At 35.7% G+C, this 26,778-nt stretch overlaps 1 protein-coding gene across 1 annotated transcript in view; it reads left to right on the forward strand.

Annotated features, from left to right (window-relative positions):
- fcho1 (FCH and mu domain containing endocytic adaptor 1) overlaps positions 1–26,778 on the forward strand; it is a 47,203-nt gene that overhangs the window by 178 nt on the left and 20,247 nt on the right. The window contains exons 2-4 of the mRNA XM_008415156.3: positions 15,993–16,043; positions 23,871–23,962; positions 26,335–26,409. Coding sequence (XP_008413378.1) covers positions 16,017–16,043; positions 23,871–23,962; positions 26,335–26,409 — 194 coding nt within the window. The 5' untranslated portion in view covers positions 15,993–16,016. The remainder of the gene's footprint in view (positions 1–15,992; positions 16,044–23,870; positions 23,963–26,334; positions 26,410–26,778) is intronic.

The raw sequence follows: 26,778 nt of genomic DNA on the forward strand, positions 1-26,778 counted from the left end.
ATCACTCGTTATTTTGTGAATACAGGTGAGAAGACTGGCAGGAAACACTACGCCAAATAACGCTGGCGTTTTAAAAATAGCGAGCAAGAGCACAGGCGCTTGTTTGACATTTGAACGGAGGGAAATTTGGCTAACGTAAAAAGGAGGAAAAACTTGAAACAAACAAGAACATACATGTTTGAAATATATAAAACTCTCCAAGCTTAATCACAAGCTGCCTGTTGGTGGTTTTAGAACATCTTAATTTTCAAAGGTAGCCTTTAGTTGTATTATCCCTTTAACATAATTAAGACTGTATGGTCCAACTTAGCAGTTATTTCTGATGTCTGATGCTGCTTTGTTGTCATACAGCGGCCTGTATGTTGGGTTTCTTTGAAATTTTGAATAATTTTGTAGCATTGTTTCTGTCTTGACATGCTTCTGTCATTTGATTTTGAAAATAATAGTGGGAGTAGTAAAAATAAAGCATTTAAAGTTACTAGCCATACTTTTCTCAACAAATGAAACTCACTTTAGTTCATCATCTACAGAATAAGTGTTTGATTTTCTTTACTATTTTGTTTTAAATCATCGTTTAACTACAGTAGTCTCCCCAAAACAAACTTTGACACATGTATCTATCTAGTGACATCATATAAGGTAACAAGTAAATGAACTGATATAAAAATTAGGGTCAATTTTGATGTATGAAATTAGTACTGCTCTTAATCCCAATAACTGATATTTACCAGTATGATTGTGTATATTTCCCCACACTTTCAAAACTGTGAAAAGGTGACCTCACTGCCTATTTTTCTATTTTTTAAACTCATAATCCTGTGATGTATCACTATTGCTTTCACATGACTCAGCAAATACCACATGGCCAACTCTCTCCCTTATCCCTCCTGAAACACCTACACAAACCTCAATACGATAGAAACAATCTGCGGCTGTTAAAATCAGCCCAGTTTTGCTCATCGGACTGATATCGATGTTGATGCGGATGTATTGCCCATCCATAGTTGCTAGTTTTTCATAATGTGTCGGATTTGACTGAGAAGTTGGAGCTGCGAATCATTTCCGAGTTGCAAAAGGTTTTCTTGTTGGTTGGAAAACTATGGGATTTACTATGTGTTTTGGTGCTAATGACTGTTAGCCAGACACGCAGAGAACAATTTATTTCTCTCCATTTTATGCAATTCAAACATAAAAGTTACCCCTAATTAAATGGTAAACAAACCACTAGAAGTTCTAATAAATAGTCTATACTTGGAGCTTTTATTACGTTCACTATGTGCAGCAGCCTTATTATTGGATACAATCTTGGCCTGCTTGGTTAGTTCCTGTTCTCCTAGTTGGAATATCAACTAAGAGGTCTTCGTCTCAGCTGGTGTGGTCGATTTTTCACAGTGTTGAAAGGATAGTAAAGTATATATAAAATTGCTAAACATATTAAAACAAACTTGATTTCCCTATCTATGATTCTTTTCTTTCTCTCCATCTACCAAAAACTGTATGACAAAAGTCACTAATCTGCTGTGTTGGTCTCAAATAGCCTTTTTCTTTTTCTTTTTTAAAGAACAGTTCTGTTTACAGAAACTTCAGAATTTATTTTGTCATCTCTGTTTGTTGTTTATTTATTTTGGATATTTAAAATGTCTTCAAGTTCCAGTGTTAAATATTCATTAGAATTTAAAGTTTATCTTTGATCATGTGTTCTTGCTTTATTATGGCATTACCATTGTAGTATTTGAAAATGGTCTCAAAACAATAGTATCATTTATTGCAATAGCTATGTATCAAGATTGATCAAAATGATCACATCCGTGCATCCCTAGCCTTAATGATACAACATATTCATAATTGCAACTTTTATAATGTTTTCATACACTTATAGCTACTTTTCTTAGCTTTTCTGTCACCACATGAATATGCTTTTAGCACTTGTTTTTCATGCTTAAAATATTTCTGACCCAGCTTTTTACCACTACCTCAAAAACAAAAATGGCTGCAGTTTGGTCTAATACTTTGCTCTGACTCATTGAAAACTTTGATGTTCAACTTCTGAATGTAAATAAGCATCAGACCTTTGCAGTCAAGTGCACATGGGGTTGGGGTTATGACTGTGGTTTTGAAACCTGTCTATCAACAGAAATTTACTGATTCAAATCAGCTATCCATGTTTTTTTGCCACTTTGAACAGTTTTATTTTTTTATATCTTAAAGGTGAAGGCAGAGCCACATAAAATCTGCTTCATAACTAGATTCTATTTGTATTTTGTAAACTGAATTAGTATTTGACTTTTTAATATGACTTCAGATTATTTGAAGTTTTATAGGGTTTCGAAAGTTTAGAACGGTTTGATTACATCATTTTTTTCTGAGCCTTAACTCAACCACGGTTTGGTTTCACCCGAGAAATCTGTGTGGAATTCCCCTTTAATGCCTGATATTTTAGTTTTATGTATCATGTGAAATAATATGCACACAGTCATAGCACAGGCCACAATGCACAAAATCAAACTGTACTGCAGCTGTCCTGCAGCATCCCATGTTTCTTTTCACTAACTCTGCTGGTGAATGCTCGTAGGTACACTGTTCAAACAGTTGAAATGCCCCAGTTAGTCTCTTTTTGTACTGAAAGTGACTGCATGTGAAGGTGATAAATAAAAATATGTCGTTTTTTGTTATTTAAATAAAATGAAAATGTTCCAGAGCTCCCATTTTGCACCAATTTTTAGTTTAAAGACACATTCATGACAAATTGCATGTGATCGCTGTCCATCCCAGGATATTGCACACCTGCTAAGTAATGACTGATGGAACTTATTGACAGAATAATTTCAAGATCATCAGAAATTGCAGTTAAGATGAATCCTAGGCCCAGAATGTAGAAATCCATCAAAAAAAATGGCTGGTGACTAGAACTGGGCGATTTTCATCTTGATTGGTTCTGATTGGTGACCAGCAGACTAAAAACAAAAAAAATTCAGTCCTTTTCCAAATCAGTGCGTTGGCTAAATGCAACTAGGTTGCTCTAATAACTATGTTAAAACAAAGACAAAACAAAGTTGGCATTTTTCTGGTTCAGGAATTTAATGAAATCTTTGAAAGAGGAAATGGTGCAACATTCTTTTACTAGATTCATGAAGTTTCAGGGAGGCAGTGAGAGAAAGCTCCTCAACTTTGGGTTGTTTTGAGAACTTACTGCTTTATTTTACTCTGAACATTATTGTAAGGACAATTAAGTTTTCAATTTATCCAAAACGTTATATCAACTACTGATTGAAAATTGGCCACAAAATTTCTGATCAGCGCATATCTTGTGTTAATCCCCTTTTAAATGTATATTAATCTTCTTGAACTAAACTGAAATTGCTTCTTAATTGTAAGCTCCCTGTGCTGACTTGTATATTCTGGTACTCTGCCTTTGGCAATTGACTTGGGAAGATTAACTGAATGTCAGAAGATAAATGTTTGTGAGTTCTGTGAACTTAATTTGGTTGAGGATGAGTTTCATGTTATATTTCACTGTTATTTGTATTATCATTTAAGAAGAAACATAAAAACCCTGACTTGTTTTGGCTGTCTGGAGCACATATGTTGAGTTGGCTATTGAATAAGGAAATTTTTAGTTTAGCAACATTTATTGGAAATGCTTGGTAACAAAGGCAGAGAGTTTTGTATCCTCTTTAGGAAATTTTTGTGATGAAATTTAATTTGTGTTAATGTTTTATAACATTTGTGAAGCTTGTGTGGTGGTCTTCTGACATCTTTTTAGATGTATTTGGCATATAATGTCTTGCACATGGAGGATAGCCACGTACCATGGTGCATGAGACCAGAAGAGGAGACAATTTAAAAAAAACACATCTGAAAATTATGATTTTTGTGTTCAATCCACTTTTGCTGTAATTATCTTCCAAATCATTTCCAACTGAGAGTGTTTTGGGTTATATTATATTCAGATAGATTTTTTTTTACCTGTTCTTGTCAAAATAACTTGAGCTCAGTCAGATTGGGAGAGCAGAGATGAAGACTTTAAGCCATTTTAACATATAAATACTTCAAGTGAAGCACTTTGTGTTAACAATCTGTGGTCTTTCCTTACATTCATGTTGGTGCAGAAAAATGCTATAATACTGACACAAATTGGCCTATTTGAACTTAAAAGTAGGGAACTTGCTAAACCTATTTGTTGGTTTTGAAAATGAAGTGGTGGTGATGATGACGCGGGTAATTCGGTTGGAAAAGTCCCCAAATCTTTGCTGCTGCTATTGATGTTTTACTGACTGTCAGAAAAACTGTTCAAAGTCTGACTTAAATGAGTCTGGACATAAGTGATGGAGCCTGGCAGAGAGATGAGGATGACCGCAGCGGCTGAATGAGGAGTGCTTGCTGCTTTGCATCTTGATTTCTGAGTTAGTGCTTTATGACAGCTCTGAAAAGTTCTGTTGATTATTCAAACAGTCAAGAATGATAACATGCACACAGCTGAAGCCATCAGAACGACTTTTTCTTCCTCAATGACTCCTTTTTTCCTGTCTTTGACCCACAAACATGTCATAACCCCTCATTTTACTGCTGTCTTTTGTCAGTACTTGCTCTCTTTTTCAAAATAATATTGGATCTCATGATGTTGATAAATTATACATGTGTAGTCTGTTAATATGTAGGCTACAGGGCTCCAAGCGTTCCTTATGCTTTGCCAAGCAGGGCAGCACCCACAGGCAGGAAACGGTAAACTGAGCTAACTTGTTACTTAATAGAAATATAAACAGAATGATTTTGGTTTAGATATTCTGATTTTAGAGGACCACCATGCATATAGTTGTGAATTTATTTAAAGAGTTGGGGAATTTAATATTAACCCTCTCTGTAAGCTGTGGCCTGTCCCTGAGGCAGTAATGAGTCGAGCCAAGGTCTACATGTGGCAGATGGGAGATTCCTGGGGCAGGATGGAGGAGTGGGCTCATCCCTCTGGGTACGGACCTTCATTTGTCTATTTCTGGGTTACCTTTTTTTTTTTTTAATATTGTTTACCAGCATGAAGATAGATTTGCAGGATTTCAACTACCTCATAATTACACCACAAGCAAAGTGAACCACGATGACGACAGTGAGGTTCATGACCATATTTTTTACATCATTCATTGATGAATCAGATAAGTAGAGCTGAAGAAATTAGATCATTTATCAAAGTAGAGAAGGAAAAAGCACTTATCTGTTTTTTATTGGCTTGCTTATTAAGTAATTTATCAAAAAAGCACAAGCTGTATGGGAACAGGAAATTAAACATTTCTAGGTTTCTTTTCTCTAAAAACACTTGTAGACTTTAAAGCTGTTGGCAAAGATTAAGTTACTTTTAATATTATGTACAATAATAGCTAAACAGGTGGATAATAAAAATGCATTTCTGTTATAAAATGTCAAGGCTTTGAAATGCAAAACTGATTATGTCTGGGTTACTGACTTCAGAAGAGAAGCTTGACACCAGACTGTGAGGACAAGAATAAACGGTAACATAATAATCCACTAAGTTATATGACTAACATTTTTTGTAAATCCTGTTTTGGACAAGTAACTTTTTAACAATTCTGAACCATTTATATCTAGTGAGACATTTTCCCCAAGAACCCTGATGAAGAAAAAGTAAGTTTCTGTTGACTACTCTTTTACCCACACTTGTTTGTCCCTTACAAATATAATCATATTCTGCTAGTTTTCCCTCAAGGAGTTGCATATCCCAATCGGTAGTAGTGTATGCAGTTTTGGAACACACTACTTTTTTATTTAACTCAATAATTTAATTCATGTTTGACCACAAAAAGAATATAAGCAGTTTTAACGTGTAAAGGAGACATTTTATTTATAAAGAGCATGACAAAAACGCCAAAAATTCAGCTCAGATGTCAAAACTCTTCTGGTTTTTTTTTTTTTTTTTTACACTTTTCACTTGAAATTTAATTTTGTAACTATAAAATGACCAGTATTTAATATATGTACATTTGAGTTTGTCAGTTTATATCTGATATTATCCTCACTAAAATAGGTGAAGTCTATTTTTCTGGCTACATACAGTCTCACAGTGGAGTAACCAGTTTATGCGTCAAACATGCATATAAACGTTAAACAGTAGAGGCTTTAGCGAAAAGGCATTTTATTTAACCTCACAGTTCATCCGGGAGCTTAACAAAAGTTATAACAACTTTGTTTTTCCTGGCTAATCAGTAGTGTCTCGTGCATTGCACAAACCCTGCAGAATGCTTTAATTAATCCTCCATTTGTTCTCACCAGACTTCCATAATTTCAGCCTTCTGAAACATTGAAAAGTCATTTGGCAGTTTAGACGCCATGTTTGTTTTTGAAACTTTAGACAGGAATTGGACTCTGCTGATGTACATTGCATGCACTGGTGCACAGACAGATGTACTGCTGCGGCAGACCGCATACGCAGCACTCTGCACACAGGAATTTGGAGGAAATAGTTTTATCTTTTGCTAAGAAATATAAGAATATAGAGATATTAACACCGACATTATGTGCTGATTGAAAATGTTATAAACGATTACATCTTTGACTTTCCTGATCACGATGACCAGTTTGCCTGGTCATCATTCTCATCAAAAAAAGTAAAGTTCAACAAGGCATTGTTGATTATTTAAAAAGTTCTTAATATGACTTGATGCATTTTGGCTTTTAAAGAAAAGCTGCAACAAGGTAACACTTAATACTGGAATCTCTTATATTAAGTGTATAAACAATCAGAAAGTGAGACATGTCTAAAATGTGCTGTCTGCAGATAATAACTAAGTTAGAAACTACAGTATTCCTTTAAGTAGTTGCTGAAGTTTTTAGTAACTCTCGGGCTGAATTCACTTGTGTGGAGTCATGCCCCGTGCTCTCATACAGCTGGTCATGCCAAGGCTTTGAAGGGATGCTCGCCTGGTACGTTGTTCTAGTCGGGGCTGGACTGGAGTTGTACGCTGCAGCGACAAAAGCACATTCAGACTGGGACAATGGGGAACTGGCAGCCCGGGTAGTGTTTATCACTCAGCTTTCACTTTCTTTCACACTACCTCCTCCTCATATTTATTGTGTTTGCTGTCTCACTGGCTCTCTGTACGTCTCAGCCACTGGGCCGATAATTTATCACTTCACAAGAAAAGCTTTGCCTTGTGTTGCTTGGTCTCTGAATACAGGGTGTAATTCTGTCATCATTTTAGCAAAGTCATCAAACTTTGTTTTGCTTAAGCGCTTGGATTTCTGGGCTGACGTGTAATCTGACAATTTTAGGATACAAAACATACAAGCAGCAAACATCCATTTATTTTTTTCAACCAAACATTGAATCACAGAATTAGATTACTACTCAGATTTTGGAAAGCTTTGAAAATTGCCCTATATATTTGAAAAGCCGCAGAAAAGAAATGCATCTTAGAAGTTTGAAGTATTAGTTTCACTGAATCTAAGCATTTATTTTAGAGCTGCTTCGTTGAATCAGCTAGAAAAACAATTTTTGTTTTGGTATTTATTTATTTTTTGGTTGGTTGGTTCTAGCTGGTAGTCAGCAGAGCAGACAATGACATTTTTTAAATGTCTTCTCTTTATTCATTAAATGCATAAAAACTGAAAACTTTCATCATTTTCATCCAGCAATACATCAAACAGCATGTACTCTAATACTGTATTTTTCGAGTTGATTCAATACTTGAGGCTCCCCTCTAAAAATCGTTAGGTGAATGGAAGATGGATGATTTGGTCTCTGGCTCGATTTCTTGTCCACTGCCCCTGTACTGCTGACAGACATGACTCACAATCGGGACTTAACATTTTAAAGCAAGATTACTACTTACTAAAGCTTCAGAAGACATCAGTTTAACGTAGCAATATTATTACATGCCATAATGTGAAATAATTTCTTTGAAAGCAATAAAAATTATCTGATTATATGATTACTATGCATTATGCCAACAAAATACTGGGTTATGTTGGTTGTTCATTTCAACAACTACAAAACCCCCCATAAAATGTTCAGCTAAATTAATTTCTAAATTTAATTATTTAGTTCAACCCTGCTTATCTATATAGTAAATAAAAACATAAGCCGATCTTATGGAAAGATTCAAACTCAATTACAGATATTCTAATCCTAGTTATAAAACACCAGTCAAGTTCAGTTTATTTTACTCACTGGTAGAAAAAGTTTTCTATCTGGGTAATGCCAGTCGATTAGATCAAAGGAGATTGATTAGATCTCAAAGGATCTAATCGATCTCAAATTGATTTAATTGAGTCGCTGTGTTTGCAGAATTTATTTTTGTTAATATTGGCATTCCCATGCACCCATGTTTTGTACATGGCCAAAAAGTAAATGTAGCAAGCTGCATGTTTCTCCAAAACCATCCAGCTGGGATTGAGATGATAAATAACAAATCCAGCGTCTGGATGGACTACTCACTATCTGCCGTATATATTTAGAATAAATAGACACAAAGCAAAGCAACATTGACACCGTTTTGTTGTTTTTTCACAAGCCATGTCTTCATAATGACATTCAAAGTTCTCATGTTTTCCTGTTACATTAGCGCTGATTGACTGAGATAAGGAAGTCTGTATATGTTAGCATCTGTCGTAGTGCCAAAACGGTATCCACTGTTTTTATTAATGCGTGACGTATATTGGGAGTTTGAACTATTAAAATAGGCGGTTATAATCAGGATTAAAACCAATATGGAAGGACAGCAGATTGAATTTTCTGCACAACAGACTCTAATTGCTCCATAAATTCAGTCTGCTTTGTCCTTGCCCTGTTTCTCTGCCACATCTTGCTTTTTGGACTCTCTGGCCTGTATAAAATGTAAGAGTTTTCATTTGTATACAGAAAAACTTCCTCAGTTTTTATGCCTTAACAAGTACACATTTGTCCTAGTATGTTTGCAGAATGGTAACAAAAATATATTTGTTAAATCTTTAAAGACAGAAACAGTGTAACCTGTAAACCACAAAATGTAGAAAAACCAACCAAGAAAGGCTCAATGTGCTGTACCTGTGAAAAGTTTATTTAAACAATATACATTTTAAAATTAATGCTTCATGTTGTATTTCTAGGTTGTGTAAAGAACCAAATTTGAGTTTTCAAACCAAGACTACAATGCAGAGAATAGGTGACTGTGCTCGTCATTCTCTTAATGTCAGATATTTTAAAGGCAGTAAACATTCCTGTCGACGTTAATGTAGAGTACATATTGTGCTCAATACTTGAGGCTCCTTTCTTCTGATCTCCAGACCCTGCAATGAACCTCCTCCAGTCGTTTATCTTCGAATTATTGTTGAATTGATTACTGCAGACAAAGTCTTTACAGCTCTGCCTATAAGGTCAGACAGCTGCAACTGATTCAGAGCGGTGCTGCTTGTTTTCTCACCAGGAAAAGAGAGCACATCACCCTGTTCTTACACTGACTCCCTGTGACTCAGAGAAGAAGAGACTTTAAAATACTGTTGTTGGTTTATAAATCACTGAACGGCGTAACACCAAAATCATTAAAGATCTGAGTCCAGACCACTCAGGCCTTCTGATTCTGTGTCCCCAGAATCAGAACCAAACATGGAGAAGCAGCGTAATAAAATAAGTAAGTCTGTAAGTTTTAGTTTTTTTTTCTCCACTAATCTGGAACAAACTTCCAGAAAACTCAAGGCTATAAATAAATGTTTTTACAGTTGTAATTAAATAATAGCTGAGAAAAATAGATTAATTCTAACTTTTTATTACTTCTTTGTTCTGTAGTGTAATGTTTCTGTGTTAATTATGTTTTTATCATATAAAGCACTTTGAACTGCCTTGTTACTGAAATGTGCTTTACATATAAACTTGACTTAAAACTCACTTTATTCTTTAGCTTTTTCTTTTAATTGGCTTTATTGAGTTTAATCTTTTAGCATTTTTATGTCAGATAGATTTGTATGTTCTTTAAATGTTTATAGTTTAGAGTTATGTGCAGCTTTTTGTTTAACTTGTTTTAAGACGCTAATGAAATTGGTATGGTTATTGCTGTAGGGAATAATTATCAAATGCAAGAGAAATAAATTTTTGTTTTATGAATCTAATCTGTAATATAGCAAACTACTTTCTGAATTGCATAAAGTAGTTTGCAATTCAGAAAGTATTGCAAACTTTCTGAATTGTTTGCAATATAAAATAAATAAAATGTCTGAAACATTTTATTTTCAGTGATATTCTAATTTATTAACTTTTTTTTGCATAATTGCCTTTGCCCTATATTCTTCTGGTTAATCTTTAAGGCTGTTCTTCTACCCACCTTTTCTACTTTCACTTGTTTTTCATTTCAGTGCATCCTTTTTTCCTCTCCTCTTTTGCATCCTTTGGTTCCTCTCTTCAGCTACACGACCTGTGCTTATGACAAATGTGCCTGTTCGAAGGTTACCAAAGCGTCTTTATTCCACGCTTTGCTGTGTCACCACATTTAGCCTGATTCCATTTTTAGTTTGCTTGGTTCATCTGCTGTTCTGAGCAGCAGTGAGAGGAGAAAAATGGGGAACAATTCCTCCACAGCCTCATTTTTTGTTGCTTCACTTACCCAGTGGCAAGAGAGAAGCAGGTGAAGGAGGGAGCGAGTTTATACTGGTCAACATCTGCCAGTTGACCCAGCTCTGGCAAAAAGTCAGAGAAAAGGAAGGACTGGTGGAGAAGATCTATCGTTTGTTTTCTTTAAGAATTGTATGGCTCATGGGAAGTGTTTGTTAGTGTGAGAAACTTTCTTTCATTCCCCCATCTGCTTTTTTTAAAGTCCTAATTTTTCTTGGCCGCCATCTGTGTGTTGTCAGACACTTGGAGCGAGGCAGAGGAGGAGGTCGGTGTGTCTTTGTTGATGAGGCTGGGTGGATTTTTGGTCTCCGTGTCTGTTAAAGATTATACGACTTATCTGAAACGGTGTGTTTAACTGTGCTGCTGATGAGGTGACTCTATGAAATGTCACAACAATTAGGGTTGATTAGGCATAAACATTCAAACCTGAAAATGTGGGTGAAAGTAGTTACATTTTTATTTTAAATTGAGTTGAAAGCATTTCTATAGATTGTGATGTTGAAAATCTGAATTTTGCATTGTTCTTAAGCAGTCATAAAACATCTAAACAAGTATCGGAAAAAGAACATATTAAAAAAGATATTAAAAAAAAGGTGAAAAGAAAAAAAATCCCTGGATATCAGTGTACTGCACACTGTTAATAATATCTGTTTGGTTTTATTATTAAAGATAGTTGTGTAATTTATTTTTTCTTATTAGCTTCTTTCAAAAAAAAAAATTTGGTTTCAATTGTAGAGACATGCTTTTTAGAAAACGAAGGCTTTATTTTTGTTAAGCATGGTAAAGGAAATAATTATTGAAGAATGGTATTTAAAAAAAAAACTTTCTTAGATGCTTTAAAAAAAATTTATGTATAGATTTAAATGTATATTTTTTGTAAAATATTTGATACATTAGGCTTTTGCCGTCATATAATTTTCAAACCTTGAATTCTTGTTTGCTTAAATATGTATTTAGCACCATGATTACTTGATTCATTACCTTTTTGGGGAACATACTAATTTTTGAGACAAAAAGACTAAATCCAGGTAGTTTCATTTTAAGCATTTAGGATTAAAACATATATGCTGTGATCATTCTTTAATTAGAGCTTTTTGGGTTGAGTTTGTGAGACACATACATCCCATTTAAATGATTTCTGCATAGTTTATGTTAAATGCAGATTCTATAGGAAAAAATCATATAAAATGTTAAAGAATATTTTTCTCTGGTAAACTGAAAGAAGTACAGCTACCACTCGCTGTGAGTGTCACTCAACCAAGCTTTTCATAATAAATTTAATAAATTTGAAGCTTTAGAAGTAAATAATAAATTGTGTATATTCACAAGAGCAAATTTACAGACTATATTTTCTGATGTTGCTGAATTATAGAGGTTGTATATGAGATTATTTTCTTAAAATGCAGTCAGAAAGACATTGAAATATTGAGGTCACCTTGTGTCCTTCCTGTCTGCCTCGGAGCTGATTTCAGCTAAACGTTGAGTAGCAACCAGATGGAGATTGCTGGATGTCAGCAACTTTTCCACAGCCCACCCCACTGGGTATCCCTCCTGGGGAGCATACACACCTCTATCTGCCTCTGGATTGTTCTCTGTTGAAAATATGTGCAAAATAAAGTAGGATTCATGTAATGCCTCCTTCAAACTGTTTTTAAGTAGGCAGTGTATTTGCAAATGCAGTTCCTATTATTTGTTTTATGCCTTCAGGAAGAATCAGATTTTCAGGGCCAGAAAGCTGCTTTCCTTCCTCTACCTGTGTGGCTCCACAGTATCAAATACACAGGACTATATTGTGGTTGAGATAGAAACATTGCACACACTGATATTACAAAGGACTGTGTGGAGTGCAATAATGGTTGGCTAATATATTTCAAGTGTCATGACCTTGCATTTTATTTGCTAATGTAATATTCAGCCGGTTGGACAGAGTCTCACGGCAGGAGATTCTCACACCCGACACAAATGACTTTGGCCTCAATGTCAGAATGGAAGCATGGATGAGAAATTTGAGGAAATAAAAAGATGGGGATATACTGCCCCTGACATCGTCACAATATTTACCACTATTATTGCCATCGTAGCACTTTCTCTCTTGCAGCCCTTGCAGTGGGTTAGAGCAAGGAAAAAGAAATAGGATTTGAAATAGGCTTTCAACATCGTTTTGTGGATCATCCATCCATCCATTTTCTTGCACCCTTTTTCCCTCAGTGGGGTCGGGAGGGGTGCTGGTGCCCATCTCCAGCCAACGTTTCGGGCGAGAGGCGGGGTACACCCTGGACAGGTCGCCAGTCTGTCGCAGGGCAACACAGAGACACACAACCATGCACACACACACTCACACCTAGGGGCAATTTAGAGAGGCCAATTAACCTGACAGTCATGTTTTTGGACTGTGGGAGAAAACCGGAGTACCCGGAGAAAACCCACATGCACAGGGAGAACATGCAAACTCCATGCAGAAAGTGGGGAATCGAACCCAGAACCTTCTTGCTGCAAGGCAACAGCTCTACCAACTGCGCCACTGTGCAGCCCCGTTTTGTGGATCATATTTCTCTAATAAAGACCTTTTGACTTGGATAACATTTAGAGTTGAGTTGGAAATATTTTAGCTATTTAAACTATATATATATATATATATTTTTTTTTTTTTTTTTTTGTTTAATTGATTCCAATTTTGGAAACACTATCTTGTTGAGAATTTTGAGGCGAGAATCCCTTTGTTTTGCGGTTCATTCTTATAAACCAGAGTCTGATAAACTTCATTGCACATTGTTCATTCAAATCTTAGCCTTTTGTTGCTGAGCAGAAGACATGCTTTCAGGTTTGGCCTGTTGTGTTCAAGAACTGTAGATCTACAATGGAGTATAAATATGGGTACAGGCACATATGTGTAGCCACATTATGTATAGTTCTGTTGGGACATAAGTAAAACAAACTGAACCCACATTGTGTCTGCGTACCTCATAAACACTACAGCAAGGCACAGCCTGTGTTTAAAAGACTCAAAACAGTTTGTGCTGAAGAAAGACAAACATCCATCTCAGGAAGACATATGCAAGGTCATAACGTCCAAAAAGGACTTTAATAAAAACCCGCAAATCGTCCTTAATAGTCATGTTAATAACATGATGAAAGATTGGACTTTAGAAAATTAACTTGACGGATTTCACGCTTTAGATAGGCTAAGGTGGAATGCAAACATTAGAGTAATGTTTGTATATATCTAAAAGACATGTATATCTTTTAGAATAAAAAAAATATATATATCTATATATATATAGATAGATGGATAGATACTCATGATTTTAGACTGTGGCAAGAAGCCGGAGCGCCCGGAGTGAAACCTGCAAATTTTTATTTTTGATATTTTATTTATGAAATTCAATTACAAAATGTATTTCTGACATTTTGTAATTAAATGTCATAAATACATTGAATTATTTCCGAGCCTTTATTCTGAAATAAAGGCTCTAGTAAAGAGGGTTATGAGAGAGGGGATTCAAACCCAGGACTTTTCTTGTTACAAGGCAACAGTGGTCCCAACTGAGCCACTGTGCAACCGTTTTATTCACAAAATTAATGTTTTACTCACACCTAAGAGAATTTAGAGACCCATTAACCAGACAGTCATGATTTTACATTGAGGGTTTTTTATGTTGATGTTTATTTCTAGTCTGTTGTGGTTACTTTTACTAAGCTGTGATAATATTTAATTAGATATTAATTTGAGGTAATCCATGTGAAGGTATCATTTTGGCCATGCTCTTGTATTTCTCTCTGCTTCTTGTGAATCCAGGTTTTTGTTTCCTCTCGGCGATCTCTCTGCAGGGCCTCCATTCCCTCTGCTGAGTTAATTAATAAAGTGTGAGGTATATTGGCTTGAGGTGTGTGTGTGGGTGTGGTGTTGTGTTGTGTTGTGTTGCAGAGTTTTTGTCCGTGTGCAGCTGCTGTTTAATACCAGGTCACCAGGCTTAGGCCAAGTCAATGCCAATACAGAGAAAAGGCTGTTGTCAGCACACACACACACGATGTCAGCAGAATAGAGGAGATAGCAGGAATCCTTTATAGGGCAACCCCTGGGAAATAATTTCCTCATTATGGATTTTTGTGGAAAGGGCAGTTGCTTGTTTGTTTGAAATGCATTTCTTTAAATGTTACCTGTGAATTTTAATAAAGAGTCTGTTGCTACAGAGTCTGGAAACATGCACAGTAGTTTTCAGTTCTGGATGTTATGAAAAAAGAAAACAAGAGTATAGAAAATTATTTCCAGACTTCATTTTGAATCATGCATCTTTCTGTGGTTTTGTTCTTTCTATCTGTTCTTCCATCTGTTTATGTGTATCCATTCATTCTTTTGTCTGTCTATCCATCCTCTTATCAATTTATATTAATTGACTGATGAAATAATCGTTAACTAATTTAGCAATCAAATGATCATTAATTGGAGTGTACTTGGAGTATAACTCTAAAATGGGGAGTTCCCTAAAACTGACATTTGCTGAAAAAACGACTCTTAATGGGTTAATTGAAAAAAGTGTCAACAGATTGCACTCCTCTGATAGGTGAAGCAGAAAGGGCTTAAGTATTCATTTTGTATTTTTTTTAGCTGCAGATGCATTCTTTGCTACAAATGATTTAGCCAACAATGTTTATTTTATTATTTAAAAAAGAATAAATGTTTTTATTTGCATTTTGTATATACTCTTGTATAAAATGAGCTTAAATGGTTAAATGAAAAATCTACAGACTGTGCGGTTAAAAAACAAAAATCTGATTACTCGATTAATTGTCAGAATAATCCATTTCTAAAATAAAGGTTAGCGTCAACACTAATTTATTTATTCACGTATAAATTTTCCTGGTTTTGAAACCAGGCGTTAAGGGTTTTGTAAATATCAGGTCTAGGAACAGCTTTTTTATCGTTTTTAGTGTACATGGTGTCTAACGAGCCCTTCATACTTTATAACTGTATATATTTACTGACATATCAGTTTGTCTTCTCCTCTATTCTTTCTTATCATCCTCTTCCCCAATGCAACTCCTCCTCCTTCATTAGCAGCCTCCATCCTTTGACATTCTGCTTTCAAGTAATTTGTTAAGCTTCTCTCTTCTCTTTCCAAGGGACTCCCATCCTACACTAAAGGTGTCTCAGGAGCTATTATAAAGAAAACATTTTTTACAGAGCTCATTTTTGTACAATCTGCTACAATATTGATACTGCGGGTGGCCAATTTGTGGCCAAACCAGGACGGAAAATAAATGCCTTTTCCAAACTAATAAAGAAATCTCAAATGTTTTCTTGAGGTTATTTCCTCCGGTGGTGGAAAAAATGTCAGATTGGAAGAAAATAAAAACACCAGTCTTTGCTGGGATGATTCTTCACCTCTTTGTCTTTTTTTCACAGATTGCTGGCTACCTTTGAGTGACAATGGCTGTCTTTCAGAACAACTTCTGGGTGAGTATCCTAGAAAACACATTTAATGGTGTAAAAACTACTCTGTTTTACTACTTTACATGTGTTGAACTCCAGATGTTTGTATTCCAGTCACTGATAGACAATATGCTTCTGCTTCTAAAAGGGGAGAGAAGAGGAAAGAACAAAATATTACAATTAAAGTCGTCATACCAATATTTACCAATATTATTGGTAGATTGTCTAATATCGTGCAGCCCTAAAACTGTTTTAACCTGGAGAATACAACTGAAAACATGAGCTTATGTAATATTTTTACCTGGGAATTAACAGAAAAGGGAGGGACGATATGAAATCTGTTTTAGATGTTCAGAAATTTGGCAGTTTTCTTTTTATTCTTCCATTTTCTAAACTGGCTGACCAGATTCCTAATGTACAGCATAATGGCCAGTTTCCAGTTTGCTTCATGGCAAATTAAGGAGATTAATGGTTTGGATTCAGCTACAGGAAACTCTTGTTATTTAGCCATTCTTTAATGAGGTGGTTCCAGTTTTGGTTGGATGCCAGTGATTGATATCAACTCCATTTTGTTCTTTTTGGCCCGGAAATCTGGAGAAGCACCAAGTCTGTCACAGACTGATGTTTGCTGTGACGTAACTACTTAGCACTGTGATAATTCAGTTTCTGTGAATTTTCTAAAACGGAGTTAGCTCAATCACGCTGTTTCCTCCAGAACCTGGCTCCAGTGGGTCCTAATGGGCCACCTGGGACAAAAGAGTTGTTTCAATGACGGACCGACGTTGGCTACTATTTTTGTCATGTGTACTCTTTTGACCTTTCTGCTTTGTTCTGATCGTATTGTATGTTTTTCAGCTATTCTAGTCACCTCCTTTTCTCTTTGTCGCCTGCTTTTTTTTAATGAGTCCTGACATTTTCCATTCTGTTGTGTTCTTGCACACCTGCCACATCTATTTCAGGTGTGTCCTACTTCCCTTTCTTCCCTTCCTTGGACTTTGAAATATCCACAGTAATGCTTGTTTGTGGGGCATTGAAAATAGTGCTGGGCAATAAAACTGTCTTAATTTATAGAGAAATGGAAAATGTCAATAATAATTATTACGGTTGGCTAAAAACTTCATTAAGACAAAACATACATGACCAAACTGTCAGTATTTTTACAGGATGAAGAAGAGATTTAAGACATTAGTGTGAACTTGATTTGCATTAGTTTTTGGATTTACATAAACGTATTTATGTTTAAATAATTCTACATATAAGATTTGTACATGAAGACATTTGTTTAGAAAATGTCATTATTTACTCATAAACTCATGCATTTCTTAAGGAAATTCAGTTTTCAATTATATATTTTTTTCTCGTGATCTATTAGATTAGATTAGATTTATTGTCATTGCACAGTAAGCAGTACAATGAGATTAATTGTGCAGCTCTGCTTAATGATTTTGTAAATAAACAGTCAACCCACAGAAGACTAGACAGAAATATGAACAGAATGAAAACAAAACAAAAAAAACTCTTTATGATAAGATTAGAGGGGTTTATTTCCAGCAAAGTTGAGCCCTGTCAACTCGTACATGAAAAGTTTCTTATGTTTATCTTGATTGTTTCAAATGAATGTACTCAAAATACATTATTACAATTGAAAGCAGTGAACAATACGTTACACTTGGTACTTTTTGGCGCATATTCACATTAAAAAAAGAATATTCAACATATGCAGAAGGTAATTTTAAATTCTGGAAACGTACGTAGAGCACCCAAAAGTAGCTTCTTAGTGAGTTAAACTTATTTAGCTACAGCTTGTTGTTTACAAGCCTGTCTGTTTAACAGTAAGGAAAAAGCGCTTTTTCACCCAGTCTGTGTTCAGATCTAAAAAGCTGTGTAAGACAAACCAGCCCTTTAGCTAATTAGCCAACAGAGCCGCTTGGGAACGAGCTGCTCACACAGCCCCGTCTTGTTTGGCTCAAGAACATTCACAGCCGGTCACAAAGCCTCCTCATGGAGCTCTGTCTTTTTCCATTAACTGCATAAGGACCATGCTCAGGGGGGAAGCCTGCAGCTATGATTAAATACATCCTCAGCAAATGAAAGTGCTGCTTCATTATTCCAGTTTGCTTTGCACCAAAATATCCACCTGAAAGAAATACGAAAATATTTTCTCTGGCATTTTCTCAAGTTCGATGTAGATCATTTCTGTGTTTTATAGTGATTTCTAGAGATGCCATTGAAAGTTGCTTGTTGCAACAGACTGCTGGTCAACCAGCCAAAAAAAACCCCAAAAACATATAATACAGAACATTTTTCTAGACACCTGCATTGCTGTCCTTTTTTTCTAAACTACAAAACAAAGTTTTGTTTTATAAAAACCCATTGTTGGCTTATTTGCTTTTCTTTCTTTTTATTATTAAAAAGCATGACACTTATGAAGGTACTGCCTTCTAAAGAGCAATATTTTTCCTTGGAATCTAAAAAAATATATTTGGTGTTTGACAGATTAGTTATTCCAGTTTACAGGAAATAAACCTTCAGAGAGCACAAATTAATATCTCAGTGACAAGCACAGACATCATGACAGATGATGTCTATTTCTGTCCAGGAAGCAGCCGTATGTCTACTTCTCATATTTAATACAACAAATGGAAAATCATTTCAGAGAAGCAGATGTGAATATTTACATCAGTCAACAAACCGGCCATCTGTGCTGCAGAGCTGCAGCTCTCTGTTTCTGATGGTACCGACCCGTCTCTGCTGTGGAAGTGTTCACTCAGCTCAACCTGCCCTCTAAGCAGAACCGCTCTGCACGAGTCAGCAAACCTCTGGCACACAGGTTGACCGGCTTCACTTCCTTATGTTATAAGAGCTAAAGCCTGAGAGATGTGTAGCCATTTGTCTCTCATCAGAACCAAGTGGTTTCAACTTGGACACACAAAACACACAGACAGTTCTCCAGTAGACAACACAGAGGAACGTGTTCCTCAGTAGCCATATGTAAAGAAAATTATTAGGTCCATTTGTGTGTGCTTGACTATTTTATGAGCGTTGCAATTGCTGGAAACAAAATTCTAATTACCAGCAAATTGTTATAGTTTTAGAGCAACAGAGTTTACTTTGCATTGGTAAATGAATAGCTCATTTGTGACTTCACATTTTACAATCTGTATTTTGTAGTTTAATTTTAAACCTGAACAAATAATCTAGTTGTTAAGAAAAAATCATAAAAGTCCCAGTTAAATCCAATATCAACTACTTTAAAATCTTGGGTTGTTAACGTGCTTTAACAGCTAAAAAATAAAAATTTATTTTATTTGATAAGTCATGTAAAGTTGCTGTTTGGTGCTACATTTGTTTTGCTTTGAGATTTAAGATTGTAACCTCGTTTTGTTTTTTAAATCCTAATGTTTAATGCTTCAAATAAGAAGAGGAAAAAACAGTCATCTTAACTTCATCATACCGCTACTGGCTTCCTGTTTACAGAGTTAAAATAATTTCTCTTTAAGAATTTAAAGTAGATCTCTGCCCAGTTTCAGAGGCCCACAGTGTCTGAATCATTGTAAGAAACTTGTTCATATCTTTAAACCTCCCCCAAACTTTCCGGCGTCTCTACTGCCACCATTCGTCTTATTGTCATGGTAATGAACCCAATCACGCCTGACCGACTCGGTCAACTTAATTGATGAATAAGAGATTAGCAGGAGAGTAAAGTATGGGGGTTTGAATACATCAGACGACAAAAATTTATCATTCAGCTAAAGTTTAAAGAATATATTATGGCACTCAGGGAATGTTTGTAGCTTCCCTAATTTACAAGGTTTGGCCAAAATTCGCATTTAAAAATATCGTTCTTTATCACTTTGCTGGAGCATTATCTTTAAATGTCAGTGATATGCTGGACATTTCAGTGTGTTCGCACTCTGATTTTACAGAAATGTTTGTGTTTTATAGCTTCAGGTTTGTGATCTAAAGTGTTGTAACATGTTGATGCATTCTATAATTCTAGATGGATTTTAAAATCCATCTATCCGTAGTCTGTCTGCTCATTCTCACAGGTCTGGGGATGATGTCGATCTCCAGCACTGATTGGTCAAGAGCTGCACCATGTCTTATGTTCATTTTTCTTTTTTTTGTTCTTTGAATGAAACTAATCTCATTGTACTTCTGTATGATGACAAACACTGATTCTGATTAGAAAACCTTCCGATTGTGATATTGGTAACTAATGCGATTATTAGGTAAAAAATATGTCTGTTTTCCTCTTTTTTTGTCTTTCTCATTTGATCTTCCGTCAATCTGTGACTATTAGTATTTTAGGCAAAGTAATATTTGTCTATTGTGAGCATCTTCTGTCCAACACTGTTGGAATATATTTGCAAACCATCATTGCACTCCAAGCAGTGTCTCTGTAATGTGAATATTGCAGACACTAATATTGTGATGAGGATAAATAATTGCCATATACTCCGCAGTCCAAGAGTATTTGCACACTTGCTACATTTTTAGTTTAGTTCTGAAACACTACAAACTGTTAATGATTTTAGTTGATTTGAGGCAGAGCTACTGTATATTGAATCACAATAATTGCATTATCAAGAAGCTGGAATGCAGTTTTCTGTTGCATATTGAATTTGAAGCAACATGCAGGATCAGATGAACATTTCAACAGATAGACTGGCTTTGTATGCAGCTGCTACTCCAGCCTGCCAGCTTTGAATAGGCAGGTATGTGTGTGTGTGTGTGTGTGTGTGTGTGTGTGTGTTTTAGCATTTCTAACCTTGTAAGACCTAGTTTTCCTACAAATACTACCTTGTGAAGACCCACTGCTCCTTTGGGCAAAAAGAAGTATTACTGTTTTTGGTTGGGATTAGGCAATAAAGTGAATAAAAAAATGAATGAAAGTTATTGAAAAGTCCTTGTGAAGATAGTGTAGGTGTGTGTGTGTGTGTGTGTGTGTGTGTGTGTGTGTGTGTGTGTGTGTGTGTGTGTGTGTGTGTGTGTGTGTGTGTGTGTGTGTGTGTGTGTGTGTGTGTGTGTGTGTGCGCGCGCGCGCGTTTGGTTGAAGCCTGAACTGAAGCTGTCAGCTCACCTTTCTGTGAGGGTAGAATTTCGACATTATTCATTCACAACTGCAACAAGCTATGAGGGATTTCTTTGTCTGCCTTTTCAACTACAAAGGTTGTCAGACAGTACCACCATTTACAACAGTAAATAAATAAATTAAACAGAACAATTGACATGTATTAATTTACAGCCTCTTGTTTTAAGGTTACTGTTAAACTAAATATCTTCAAATCTTGAATAATTTGTCCAAATTGTGAAATTAGTGTAAAAGTTTTCTAAAATGTTCTCCAAAACTTGTGTAAAAACACAATATATTTTAAAATTGTTTAGTAGTCTTGGATCTTCTAAGGTACTGAAGGTTTTAAAGGACTATTTGAAGGTGAGACTAGACAAGTTTGATTAATAACAGTTAAAGAAAGATACTCTGAGGGGCATTATGTGAAGAAATGCCCCTACAAACAACCACTTTTCATCCATCTTATCCCTGAACCAGGACTTAGGAGTTTTTTAATTTCTGGATGGAGAAAAATATGTCGTTAAAGCTATCAGATTAAGTCCTGTAATGTTGAGTTAACTTGTGAAATGTACACAAATTACCTAAGAAGGACCAAAGGACATGGGACATATATTAAAGTCAAATCAGATCTTCCATTTAAATAATAATGGAGTTATGGACAAGAGATTGATGGTGATTACTTAATGTTGTCTAGTCCGGTGCTGTCGGTTTAAGATTCCTCTCAGCTTTCTTTCTGATGTCTGGTTTTTCAGCAGTCTGTCTCCGTTTGTTGGGTACACACGTCTGTGTGGTGACCGCCGAGCTTTTCTTGGCATTCCAGCCATTCCCCTGGTACCTGGAAAAGGGTCTGTTCTTCTCAAACGGGTTATTTTTAGGTCTTGAGAAGCAGCTGGCTGTCTGTGGCTGCACAAGGAGTCCAACTGTCTGTTTACTAAAAATGTGGTGAGGCTGAAGTCCAGACACACCCATTTTAGTGACTGTGTGTCTGTCTCAGCTGGACTTACATGGATTATAGAGAGTTATGTAAAGACAGGTGTAGGTTTGTAAAATTACAGCACTGATGGACCCGAGGTGATGATGTAGTCTGTTAAATCTGCTTGGTTGCACAGGAGGCATTCTGGTTTTCTGACATTTTTTTTTACATTTGTGTTCGGCAGATGGAAAAAATGAATGTAACACTTGAAAGAGTGGTGATTTTCTTGTAGTATTTTCATTATATTTGACACATTTCTTTTCTCAAACAGTAGTGAAATGCTGAATGCCTCATTGAAAAATGTCAGATGTTGGACACATCATCACTTAGACCCAATTTACATCTTGACTTCACTCCACCACAGAATGGACTCTGCAGTAAATACTCACCCATTATAGTTAATGAGGGCATTTGCTCTGCCGCGGTGGTGCAGCGTGCAGCACCTCCGCATCGCCATCCATTAAAATTACAACTGTTCGTGGTTTTACCGGTTAGTGGAGCAAGTGAGGAGTCAATCTTCAAAAATCACACTGCATTTCCATCATATTTTCAAAACAACTCACCAAGACAGGCTATATTTGCTCTAAATACTAGCTGTCTTAATGGATGAATGTCTTTATTAGGGCAGGAAAAATTTAACGTGATTGATTGATTATTGAAATAATTGTCAGTTTATTTAGTAATTTATTGTTAACTGGAGGATATTAACTCTGAAAAGGCCATTTTCTGACAGAACAACACAGTCAGAAGCAGTTAAGCCAAAACAGTACAAACAATTTATGCATTTTCTGTTTAAGATTAGAATATTGTTTATCTGCAAATATGCATCCATTTCTTCAAAAGATCAAGTACTCCAAAGAATGCAATGAAATGTTTCATTTTCTTATTTAAAAAGGGATTTATTTATACTTTTGCATTTTTTATGTATTCTTAATATGCTGAAGTGGTTAAATTATGGGCCAGTTGTCTATCTTATTAATTATCAAAATAATTGATACAATAATTGGTTACTAAAATAATCTTTCAGTGCAGGTCATTGCAGGACAGAACCTTGGATTGACTGGTAAATCAAGAGCTTTGCCTTGATGCTGCCAGTGTGAAAAAATAAAATAAAGAAGTTAGGACATGACACTAAAATACAAAGTTTCTCCTCTGGATCACTGATCCTACATATTTTTGGCCAATTTCACTAAACATCAGAGCTCACAAATAACCTAATTGCATTAAGCCAAGAGGAAGCATGTCTGTTCTCAGTGCAGCAACATCTCTAAAGTTGTTTCCTGCCTTTTTTTTTCTGTCTGTTTATATATTTTTGGGCTGGAAGGTTCCAGGGATTTAGTGTTGAACAAAGAAACCCGTGTTTATTCATTCTCCAGCAAAAAGCTAATGTGCTCAGAAAATAAAAATCAGAAATGACACCAAAATGTAAGCAGGCTGAGATCAGTACAAGTGAGTAAATTTAGTTGCCAAACTGATTTCTATTTGTGTGAAAATATAAACTGTGTTACTAACAGTGGCTATGTATTAAAGAAAGGTGCATTATAACATTTTGAAACCGGGTTACTGCTGATTGTTTGTAGTTCAAAACAGCCAAATAACGGTCAAAATGTATTTTACAACATTAGTTTGATCCAAAACTCTCAGTAGTATACACCGGTGAGACTGTTTTTCTAGTTTTGCTGCAACTTGTTTGCTCTCTGTAACCCTGAAAAACAGTTTTCATCACCTGGATGATCTCTGCCAGTTTGACGTTTCCTGTCTTGGTGCTAACAGGAGGTATCTGTTTTAATTTGTGCCTCTGCAGGGGGAGAAAAATTCCGGTTTTGACGTGCTGTACCACAACATGAAGCATGGCCAGCTGGCAACCAAAGAGCTGGCCGAGTTTGTCCGAGAGAGGTAAGGTTGATGTGGGAGGTGGCTCAGTGAAATCCGACATTCCTGACTCTGTACTCGGAGAAAAAGAGGAGAAAAGGGCAAGGCTGGGTGATGTGCTCAGAGATTAGAAATGAAGTGTTTAGTTTCATCTGCTGGTTTATCGCTCATGCGTTTAAACCTGTTTGCTTTCAAAGACGTGTCAGGAGCGTACAGATTACAGAAATGTCAAGTATATCCCTCTTAATGTCATTCAAATCGACTCCCTGATCTTTGATTCATGTCTTCACCATCACTTTTTGCTGCTTAAGTACGTCAGGTGTTTGGAGAAACACCATTACTTCATGTGGTGAAGCTCTTTGCTGTAAATTTAAGAGAACTTTAAATTTGATCAAATTAACATTGTTTAATTAATTTACATTTCAACCCAAAGAACTGGGTTTGCTGTCACTGCTGTAAATAAAATTTTAGAGCCAGAAAACCCAACTCATCTTTTGGGTGAGGTAAAAATATTTTATAAAGTGCTCTATTTTATTTCTTTGGAACAAAGAAACATATATGTATTTTCAAGGGTAAAAGTAACTGAGTTGTTAACAAAAGAACATGTTTGCATCTAATTAATAAAAACAAACTTTAAGAAACCTTGTCTCATTACCGCCGTTCTGTTGTTGAAAAAAGAACTGCTGAGACTGAATATTCTGTTCAGTTCTAGCTCTGATTTTAGTTTTTAGTAACAGTGGAGGAGCTTACATCTGTATTTCTTTTAAACTTTTACGACTTTCATTAAAAAAAACTATGTAATACTTTAAAACAATCCAACAACAGGCAGCTTTTGTCTTGAATCAGCAGATTATTTCTCATTTTATCAGAGCCCACTCCCTGGTTTCCCATCAGACTTAAAATCTTGTTATAAGCAGTGATTTAATCAATGATAATTCAGTTAAACGGTCTTCGCATACAAAAGGATAAGAATAGATTTTAGGGGGGCAATTTAATCTGTTTAATTTTGGCTTATTGAAAGGATTCATGTGGGTTTCATTTTCAGTTTAATTTGTGTTTTTGTTATAGATTCTGCTGTTTGCAGGCTCTTTTCTGCAGTTACACAGTTGCTGTAAAGTTTATGCTGCAGGAAATATTTCATTCTGCTCAGAAGTATTTCTTTGTGACATATGAGTCCACACTTTGATTTCAGGTGATCTCTGTTAATCAGAGTTGGTTGTAGAATGTGTTAATTACTCCTGTGGAAAGTGAATGTGGTCCTAAATTTTGAAAAGTCAAAATCGTATGATGTTTTTTCAAATGCCTCTGTCTGAAAGTACAGCTTTCAGACACCTCCTTTGCTTGTGCAGTGATGCACTTTCACTAATGTTGTAAAGTTTAGAGTTTAATAAAGTTTGACTTTAATAGAATAAGGTGTCCACTCCTGACCGACTCGCTGTTTGTTGAGATCAACTGACTCAAATTTTCACTTTAAATGAACCTTTCACATATTTCTACATCTGGTTGATGTACAAAATTTGATTACACTTAAATCAAGTGTATTTTTTCTAACTGGGTTGTATTTATCTCCTTCGGTGCTTGTAGACATTTAAAGTCAAAACAACAAGAAAAGTTAATTTTTATCTCATTTCAAAACACTTTCTCTCTGAGCACAGGACACAAGCCAAGGTTTCTCTTTCTGACTGAAGCACTATTAGCAGTTATGATGCTCACTTTCTTTATTTCTGCAAAATACATATGTGAGTTTGATAGACTTGGCTGCAGCGTGTAAATGCTGCAGCCAAAATAAAAAGCGGAATAGGTTGTTGTTGTTGTTGTTATGAAAGTAGGATTCCACAGGGTATTGGATGTCAGAGCTGAAAGTTGGCACGCACAGAGGAAGCTGTTATGCCGCTGATATAATCCTGACATTGATTCAGAACACTTGTCCACATTCCTCACAGGAGGAACTCACTTATCTGTTTGACAGCAGCACACAGCGAATCAGCGGTCAGGAAATGAAACACAAGCGCTCTGGTACCAGAGTGTGATCCAGCCAGATCAGGGTTAGGCAACTGTTCTGATGAATTTCCTCCTTACTTTTATTTATTTTGTATTCCCTCAAAGCTTTTTGCTATAGAAAACTTTATGAAATTCCTCAATTTGTTTGGCAAATCAAAGCAATTAGATTTGCTGTGAGGGTTATAACAGCATAACAGCTATTTTGTGCTGAGTTTCAATAGCCTTTTTCATTTAATAGTTTTGCTATAAACATGCAACCAGAAACCCCACATGATGGATCACTTTCTCACATTTATTTTTTACAGCACTGTAATTCTTTTGTATAATCCCGTTTGCCGCTGTGTCACAAGTTCCTCTAAATGACTTGACTGTGTTAAAATATTTTTGCTTTCCAGGGCTGCCATTGAAGAGACTTACTCCAAATCGATGAGCAAACTAGCAAAAATAGCAAGTAATGGAAGTCAACTGGGGTAAGTACAGACATGTAGCTGGTGCTGCCTTTTCTCCCTGGGGTTGTTGTTGTAATTATCAATGTGGCTGCATGTGTTATATGTATGAGTGCCATCTGCATCACCAAATGTCCATATTTATGATTAAGTTTCTGCCCTGTGTGATATTTAGCTCATATACTTTAATGCATGTGTGTTTTTAACTGTTTGTGTTGTTTTGTTCATCAAAGGATGAACAAAATGTAAGATTCCTGCAGCTGCACTACAAACCTCAAGTATCTGCTCTAATAAACATTTGAAACCAGATGTTAGTTAAATTTAAGTTGCACATGCATAAAGCCATTTACAGCTCCACTATTAATTATTTGAGACAAAAAGATGAATATTTTT

This window comes from Poecilia reticulata, chromosome 4 (assembly GCF_904066995.2).
Source record: "Poecilia reticulata chromosome 4, P_reticulata-male-v2, whole genome shotgun sequence".
NCBI classification, from domain to species: domain Eukaryota; kingdom Metazoa; phylum Chordata; class Actinopteri; order Cyprinodontiformes; family Poeciliidae; genus Poecilia; species Poecilia reticulata.